Source organism: Bufo gargarizans, chromosome 11, assembly GCF_014858855.1.
Source record: "Bufo gargarizans isolate SCDJY-AF-19 chromosome 11, ASM1485885v1, whole genome shotgun sequence".
NCBI lineage: Eukaryota > Metazoa > Chordata > Amphibia > Anura > Bufonidae > Bufo > Bufo gargarizans.
In genome coordinates this window covers 18,004,652-18,013,573 of record NC_058090.1, presented here as the reverse complement: position 1 = coordinate 18,013,573, position 8,922 = coordinate 18,004,652, and the positions used below count along the sequence as shown (strand labels likewise).

Below are 8,922 nucleotides of genomic sequence, written 5' to 3'. Positions count from 1 at the left end.
TATCAGTGACTGTTTATTATGAGAGTGAGGTATCCTGTGACCCCTTTGCTGAGTAGTGGTCTTTGGCTCCATTTTGCCTCTCAGAGGTACTAATGAGGTTATTTATCAAACTGGTCTAAAGTAGAACAGATTCTAGCTTTCATTTTCCAAAGGCGCTGTCCAAAAGGAAAGGAGGAGTCTGATTGGTTGCTATGGACAACTAAGCCAGTTTACACCAGTTTGATAAATGACCCAATAAGTCCTTTTATATATCAGGAGTGGGCTGCTCTCTGAGCTACTTTCCCAAAGCTCCCGCAGCAGTGAGAGGAAACACTCCCTGACCACGCCGCGCTGCTTCACTCTCTCTCTCCAAATCTCAACTCCACTTCTTAACTCCTACACTCTCGACTACATCTTCCTTCAACCCCTCCGTTGGTAGGAAGCAGGACTAGCCCACCTCTGCCCAAAAGGGGGAGAATGGAATGGTCAGTTCCATTCTATCTAAAGGTATTCTCTGCCAGATACACTGGCAATTACATGTAATAACAGTTACATAGCACTACTAATAAGTCACAGTATCATAGGACCTGGAATTAAATACACTGCTAGCTATTACAGACAGTAGCTAGGTGTAAGAATGGTAGCACCCCAACAATATTACAGCTATAGCTACTAGAGAGGGGTCGTTGATCCAGGGAGTTATTATGATGCCTGGTTGGAGTCGGGAAGGAATTTTTTTCCCCTTATGTGGGGGAAATTGACTTCTACATCACAGTTGTTTTATTGCCTTCCTCTGGATCAACTTGCAGGATGACAGGCCGAACTGGATGGACAGAGGGCTTTTTTCGGCCTTATGTACTATGTTACTATGCTACTATATGAAATTATTCATTTATATAGTAGGGGGTTCAGGGACACAGGAGGGGCAGAGTAGTTGGGGGTTCAGAGACACAGGAGTGGCAGAGTAGTTGCGGGTTCAGGGACACGGGAGTGGCAGACTAGCTGGAGTTCAGGGACACGGGAGGGGCAGAGTAGTTGCGGGTTCAGGGACACGGGAGGGGCAGAGTAGCTGGAGTTCAGGGACACGGGAGGGGCAGAGTAGTTGGGGGTTCAGGGACACGGGAGGGGCAGAGTAGTTGGGGGTTCAGGGACATGGGAGGGGCAGAGTAGTTGGGGTTCAGGGACACGGGAGTGGCAGAGTAGTTGCGGGTTCAGGGACACGGGAGTGGCAGACTAGCTGGAGTTCAGGGACACGGGAGGGGCAGAGTAGTTGGGGGTTCAGAGACATGGGCGAGGCAGAGTAGCTGGGGGTTCAGGGACACGGGAGGGGCAAAGTAGCTGGGTTCATGGACAAGGGAGGGGCAGAGTAGCTGGGGTTCAGTGACACGGGAGGGGCAGAGTAGCTGGGGTTCAGGGACACGGGAGGGGCAGAGTAGTTGGGGGTTCAGGGACACGGGAGGGGCAGAGTAGTTGGGGGGTTCAGGGACACGGGAGGGGCAGAGTAGTTGGGGGTTCAGGGACACGGGTGGGGCAGAGTAGTTGGGGGTTCAGGGACACAGGTGGGGCAGAGTAGCTGGGGTTCAGGGACACGGGAGGGGCAGAGTAGCTGGGGTTCAGGGACACAGGAGGGGCAGACTAGCTGGGGGTTCAGGGACACAGGAGGGGCAGAGTAGTTGGGGGTTTAGGGACACAGGAGGGGCAGAGTAGCTGGGGTTCAGGGACACAGGAGGGGCAGAGTAGCTGGGGGTTCAGGGACACGGGAAGGGCAGAGTAGCTGGGGGTTCAGGGACACGGGAGGGGCAGAGTAGCTGGGGGTTCAGGGACACGGGAAGGGCAGAGTAGCTGGGGGTTCAGGGACACAGGAAAGGCAGAGTAGCTGGGGGTTCAGGGACACGGGAGGGGCAGAGTAGCTGGGGGTTCAGGGACACGGGAAGGGCAGAGTAGCTGGGGTTCAGGGACACGGGAGGGGCAGAGTAGTTGGGGGTTCAGGGACACAGGAGGGGCAGAGTAGCTGGGGTTCAGGGACACGGGAGGGGCAGAGTAGCTGGGGTTTCAGTGACAAGAGAGGGGCAGAGTAGCTGGAGTTCAGGGACACGGGAGAGGCAGAGTAGCTGGGGTTCAGGGACACGGGAGGGGCAGAGTAGTTGGGGGTTCAGGGACACGGGTGGGGCAGAGTAGTTGGGGGTTCAGGGACACAGGTGGGGCAGAGTAGCTGGGGTTCAGGGACACAGGAGGGGCAGAGTAGATGGGGTTCAGGGACACGGGAGGGGCAGAGTAGCTGGGGTTCAGGGACACGGGAGGGGCAGAGTAGCTGGGGTTCAGGGACACGGGAGGGACAGAGTAGTTGGGGTTCAGGGACTCGGGTGGGGCAGAGTAGCTGGGGTTCAGGGACACGGGAGGGGCAGAGTAGCTGGGGTTCAGGTACACGGGAGGGGCAGAGTAGCTGGGGTTCAGGGACACGAGAGGGGCAGAGTAGCTGGGGTTCAGGGACACGGGAGGGGCAGAGTAGCTGGGGTTCAGGGACACGGGAGGGGCAGAGTAGCTGGGGTTCAGGGACACAGGAGGGGCAGAGTAGTTGGGGGTTCAGGGACACAGGAGGGGCAGAGTAGTTGGGGGTTCAGGGACACGGGAGGGGCAGAGTAGCTGGGGGTTCAGGGACACGGGAGGGGCAGAGTAGCTGGGGGTTCAGGGACACGGGAGGGGCAGAGTAGTTGGGGTTCAGGGACACGGGTGGGGCAGAGTAGCTGGGGTTCAGGGACACGGGAGGGGCAGAGTAGTTGGGGGTTCAGGGACACGGGAGGGGCAGAGTAGTTGGGGTTCAGGGACACGGGAGGGGCAGAGTAGTTGGGGGTTCAGGGACACAGGAGGGGCAGAGTAGCTGGGGGTTCAGGGACACCGGAGGGGCAGAGTAGCTGGGGTTCAGGGACACCAGAGGGGCAGAGTAGCTGGGGTTCAGGGACATGGGAGGGGCAGAGTAGCTGGGGTTCAGAGACATCGGAGGGGCAGAGTAGCTGGGGTTCAGGGACACAGGAGGGGCAGAGTAGTTGGGGGTTCAGGGACACGGGAGGGGCAGAGTAGCTGGGGGTTCAGGGACACGGGAGGAGCAGAGTAGCTGGGGTTCAGGGACACCGGAGGGGCAGAGTAGCTGGGGTTCAGGGACATGGGAGGGGCAGAGTAGCTGGGGTTCAGAGACACCGGAGGGGCAGAGTAGTTGGGGGTTCAGGGACACGGGAGGGGCAGAGTAGCTGGAGTTCAGGGACACGGGAGGGGCAGAGTAGCTGGGGTTTCAGTGACAAGAGAGGGGCAGAGTAGCTGGAGTTCAGGGACACGGGAGAGGCAGAGTAGCTGGGGTTCAGGGACACGGGAGGGGCAGAGTAGTTGGGGGTTCAGGGACACGGGTGGGGCAGAGTAGTTGGGGGTTCAGGGACACGGGTGGGGCAGAGTAGCTTGGGTTCAGGGACACGGGAGGGACAGAGTAGTTGGGGTTCAGGGACTCGGGTGGGGCAGAGTAGCTGGGGTTCAGGTACACGGGAGGGGCAGAGTAGCTGGGGTTCAGGGACACGGGAGGGGCAGAGTAGCTGGGGTTCAGGGACACGGGAGGGGCAGAGTAGTTAGGGTTGAGGGACACAGGAGGGGCAGAGTAGTTGGGGGTTTAGGGACACAGGAGGGGCAGAGTAGTTGGGGGTTCAGGGACACAGGAGGGGCAGAGTAGCTGGGGTTCAGGGACACGGGAGGGGCAGAGTAGCTGGGGTTCAGGGACACGGGAGGGGCAGAGTAGCTGGGGTTCAGGGACACGGGAGGGACAGAGTAGTTGGGGTTCAGGGACACGGGTGGGGCAGAGTAGCTGGGGGTTCAGGGACACAGGAGGGGCAGAGTAGTTGGGGGTTCAGGGACACAGGAGGGGCAGAGTAGTTGGGGGTTCAGGGACACGGGAGGGGCAGAGTAGCTGGGGGTTCAGGGATACGGGAGGGGCAGAGTAGCTGGGGGTTCAGGGACACGGGAGGGGCAGAGTAGTTGGGGTTCAGGGACACGGGTGGGGCAGAGTAGCTGGGGTTCAGGGACACGGGAGGGGCAGAGTAGCTGGGGGTTCAGGACACGGGAGGGGCAGAGTAGTTGGGGGTTCAGGGACACGGGAGGGGCAGAGTAGTTGGGGTTCAGGGACACGGGAGGGGCAGAGTAGTTGGGGGTTCAGGGACACGGGAGGGGCAGAGTAGCTGGGGTTCAGGGACATGGGAGGGGCAGAGTAGCTGGGGTTCAGAGACACCGGAGGGGCAGAGTAGCTGGGGTTCAGGGACACAGGAGGGGACAGAGTAGTTGGGGGTTCAGGGACACGGGAGGGGCAGAGTAGCTGGGGTTCAGGGACACGGGAGGGGCAGAGTAGTTGGGGTTCAGGGACACAGGAGGGGCAGAGTAGCTGGGGTTCAGAGACACGGGAGGGCAGAGTAGCTGGGGTTCAGGGACACGGGAGGGGCAGAGTAGTTGGGGGTTCAGGGACACGGGAGGGGCAGAGTAGCTGGGGGTTCAGGGACCCGGGAGGGGCGAGTAGCTGGGGTCAGGGCCCGGGGGCAGAGTAGCTGGGGGTTCAGAGACACCGGAGGGGCAGAGTAGCTGGGGTTCAGGGACACCGGAGGGGCAGAGTAGCTGGGGTTCAGGGACACGAGAGGGGCCAGAGTAGCTGAGGTTCAGGGACACTGGGAGGGGCAGAGTAGCTGGGGTTCAGGGACACGGGAGGGGCAGAGTAGTTGGGGTTCAGGGACACGGGAGGGGCAGAGTAGCTGGGGTCAGGGACACAGGAGGGGCAGAGTAGCTGGGGTTCCAGGGACACGAGAGGGGCAGAGTAGCTGGGGTTCAGGGACACGGGAGGGACAGAGTAGTTGGGGTTCAGGGACACGGGTGGGGCAGAGTAGCTGGGGGTTCAGGGACACAGGAGGGCAGAGTAGTTGGGGGTTCAAGGACACGGGTGGGGCAGAGTAGCTGGGGTCAGGGACACGGGAGGGGCAGAGTAGCTGGGGGTCAGGGACACGGGAGGGGCAGAGTAGTTGGGGGTTCAGGGACCACGGGAGGGGCAGAGTAGTTGGGGTTCAGGGACACGGGAGGGGCAGAGTAGTTGGGGTTCCAGGTTCGGACACGGGAGGGGCAGAGTAGCTGGGGTTCAGGGACATGGGAGGGGCAGAGTAGCTGGGGTTCAGAGACACCGGAGGGGCAGAGTAGCTGGGGTTCAGGGACACAGGAGGGACAGAGTAGTTGGGGGTTCAGGGACACGGGAGGGGCAGAGTAGCTGGGGTTCAGGGACACGGGAGGGGCAGAGTAGTTGGGGTTCAGGGACACAGGAGGGGCAGAGTAGCTGGGGTTCAGAGACACGGGAGGGGCAGAGTAGCTGGGGTTCAGGGACACGGGAGGGGCAGAGTAGTTGGGGGTTCAGGGACACGGGAGGGGCAGAGTAGCTGGGGGTTCAGGGACACGGGAGGGGCAGAGTAGCTGGGGGTTTCAGAGACACCGGAGGGGCAGAGTAGCTGGGGTTCAGGGACACCGGAGGGGCAGAGTAGCTGGGGTTCAGGGACACGAGAGGGGCAGAGTAGCTGGGGTTCAGGGACACGGGAGGGGCAGAGTAGCTGGGGTTCAGGGACACGGGAGGGGCAGAGTAGTTGGGGTTCAGGGACACGGGAGGGGCAGAGTAGCTGGGGTTCAGGGACACAGGAGGGGCAGAGTAGCTGGGGTTCAGGGACACAGGAGTGGCAGAGTAGTTGGGGTTCAGGGACACAGGAGGGGCAGAGTAGCTGGGGTTCAGGGACACGAGAGGGGCAGAGTAGCTGGGGTTCAGGGACACGGGAGGGGCAGAGTAGTTGGGGTTCAGGGACACGAGAGGGGCAGAGTAGCTGGGGTTCAGGGACACGGGAGGGGCAGAGTAGCTGGGGTTCAGGGACACGGGAGGGGCAGAGTAGCTGGGGTTCAGGGACACAGGAGGGGCAGAGTAGTTGGGGTTCAGGGACACGGGAGGGGCAGAGTAGCTGGGGTTCAGGGACACGGGAGGGGCAGAGTAGCTGGGGTTCAGAGACACCGGAGGGGCAGAGTAGCTGGGGTTCAGGGACTCCGGAGGGGCAGAGTAGTTGGGGTTCAGGGACATGAGAGGGGCAGAGTAGTTGGGGTTCAGGGACACGGGAGGGGCAGAGTAGCTGGGGTTCAGGGACACAGGAGGGGCAGAGTAGCTGGGGTTCAGGGACATGAGAGGGGCAGAGTAGCTGGGGTTCAGGGACACAGGAGGGGCAGAGTAGCTGGGGTTCAGGGACACAGGAGGGGCAGAGTAGCTGGGGTTCAGGGACACGGGAGGGGCAGAGTAGCTGGGGTTCAGGGACACAGGAGGGGCAGAGTAGTTGGGGTTCAGGGACACGGGAGGGGCAGAGTAGCTGGGGTTCAGGGACACGGATGGGGCAGAGTAGCTGGGGTTCAGAGACACCGGAGGGGCAGAGTAGCTGGGGTTCAGGGACTCCGGAGGGGCAGAGTAGCTGGGGTTCAGGGACACGAGAGGGGCAGAGTAGTTGGGGTTCAGGGACACGGGAGGGGCAGAGTAGTTGGGGTTCAGGGACACGGGAGGGGCAGAGTAGCTGGGGTTCAGGGACACAGGAGGGGCAGAGTAGCTGGGGTTCAGGGACACAGGAGTGGCAGAGTAGTTGGGGTTCAGGGACACAGGAGGGGCAGAGTAGCTGGGGTTCAGGGACACGAGAGGGGCAGAGTAGCTGGGGTTCAGGGACACGGGAGGGGCAGAGTAGTTGGGGTTCAGGGACACGAGAGGGGCAGAGTAGCTGGGGTTCAGGGACACGGGAGGGGCAGAGTAGCTGGGGTTCAGGGACACGGGAGAGGCAGAGTAGCTGGGGTTCAGGGACACGGGAGGGGCAGAGTAGTTGGGGTTCAGGGACACGAGAGGGGCAGAGTAGCTGGGGTTCAGGGACACGGGAGGGGCAGAGTAGCTGGGGTTCAGGGACACAGGAGGGGCAGAGTAGTTGGGGTTCAGGGACACGGGAGGGGCAGAGTAGCTGGGGTTCAGGGACACGGGAGGGGCAGAGTAGCTGGGGTTCAGAGACACCGGAGGGGCAGAGTAGCTGGGGTTCAGGGACTCCGGAGGGGCAGAGTAGTTGGGGTTCAGGGACATGAGAGGGGCAGAGTAGTTGGGGTTCAGGGACACGGGAGGGGCAGAGTAGTTGGGGTTCAGGGACACCGGAGGGCAGATAGTTCAGGTTTTTAGCTGCTGCGGTATGTAGCAGAGGTGTGGAGCAGTCTGTGTATGAGGTGGGTGGGGGGAGGTCTCTGGCACTGAGGGGGTTACTGTGCTTCGTGACTGTTCTGATATTACAGTAATTCCAACACTCAGATTTCCCATTAGAAAACATGAGGGGCGTGAGACAATGGGGGATGTTATTACCTGCAATTACCAATCACTGCTTAATTAAAGGGCTATTCCCATCTCTAAATTTATCCTGCGGAGGTTCCCACCCCCGGGGCCCTCCTGCGTGCGGCAGCCCGAGGTGGTCAGGCCCCAGTTGTGGGTCCACTGCAGCTCAGCCCGCTCCGTTCCCATACTCTTCACCACCTCTGGCCTCTGCATCCACGGGGCCCCAATCTGAAAAGGGAAATGCAGCCAGTGTGTTAGAATCTTAAGGAAGGCTCCCGACACTGGGGTCATGTACTAAGCGAGCTGCCTTAGGCCCCCGCACATGTTGTGGGATACACCTGAGAAGAATACCGCAGCGCAGTGCAGCAGATAAACAAACACGTGGGTGCACTTTGCACGGACACTGACCTGACGCACGGTACTGCACAGTCTGCAGTATGTCCCTTCTGTTTACAGTTTTAGCTGCGGATTTCACCCTTTTCAGAGGACGATTGAGATCTGCGACAAAACCGCATCAAATCTGCACCTAAAGCACAATTAGACTGCAGATGTCGGTGCGGATATGCTACAGCAACACATAAATCTGCACGGAAACCGCGGCTGCCATTTACACATCGCCTTGTTTTAAACTCGCCCGGCAGGGAGCGGCGCTGTGCCGGGGAATGTGGCCCAAAATATCGCAGCTAACTCTGCCAGAAAGTAGAATATAGACTAGATCCGTAAGGGTGCGCATAAGTCATCATCCAGCCTCGCCACTGTGTGTAGTGACCGCTCCGGACTGGATCCTGACCATTCAGTGGGTCCCGCACATCATCTCTGCGTTCAGGAGGTTCCAAATTGTGCCGTTACAGACAACTCTGATGGTTGCTAGGAGATGTTGAGGGTTTTCCTTCACACGTGAAAAACGCATCCAATCTGGATACAATCGCAGAAAAAAGTGATTGAACTTGTGTACAAAATTACACATTAGTAAATCTGTTGTTCTCCAGAATGCTCAGTGGTGTGATAATCTGCAGCATACAGTTAAAAGCAAAAGTATGTGAACCCTTTGGAATGATCTGGATTTCTGCACAAATTGTGATCTGATCTTCATCTCACAATAGACAATCACAGTCGGCTTAACCTAATAGCACACAAAGAGTTAAATGTTACCATGTTTTTATTGCACACACCGTGTAAACATTCACAGTGCAGGTGGGAAAAGTATGTGACCCCTTGGATGTAATAACTGGTTGAACCTCCTTTGGCAGCAATAACTTCCACCAAACGTTTCCTGTAGTTGCAGATCAGACGCGCACAACGGTCAGGAGTAATTCTTGGCCATTCCTCTTTACAGAACGGTTTCAGTTCAGCAATATTCTTGGGATGTCTGGTGTGAATCGCTTTCTTGAGGTCCTGCCGCAGCATCTCCATCGGGTTGAGGTCAGGACTCTGACTGGGCCTCTCCAGAAGGAGGATTTTCTTCTGTTTAACCCATCCTGTTGTTGATTTACTTCTATGCTTTGGGTCGTTGTCCTGTTGCAGCACCATCTTCTGTGGAGCCTCAGCTGGTGGAC

The 8,922-nt window shown here is 59.1% G+C and overlaps 1 protein-coding gene across 1 annotated transcript; it reads right to left on the bottom strand.

The window, feature by feature from the left end:
* Positions 1-2,097: 2,097 nt before the first annotated feature.
* LOC122921256 (proline-rich extensin-like protein EPR1) lies at positions 2,098-7,126 on the bottom strand. The gene is made up of 3 exons (XM_044271236.1): positions 5,473-7,126; positions 5,240-5,360; positions 2,098-2,521 (listed from the first exon to the last, which is right to left on the bottom strand). The coding sequence occupies exons 1-3, from the start codon at positions 7,124-7,126 to the stop codon at positions 2,098-2,100; spliced, it is 2,199 nt and encodes a 732-aa protein (XP_044127171.1).
* Between the last annotated feature and the right edge of the window lie 1,796 nt (positions 7,127-8,922).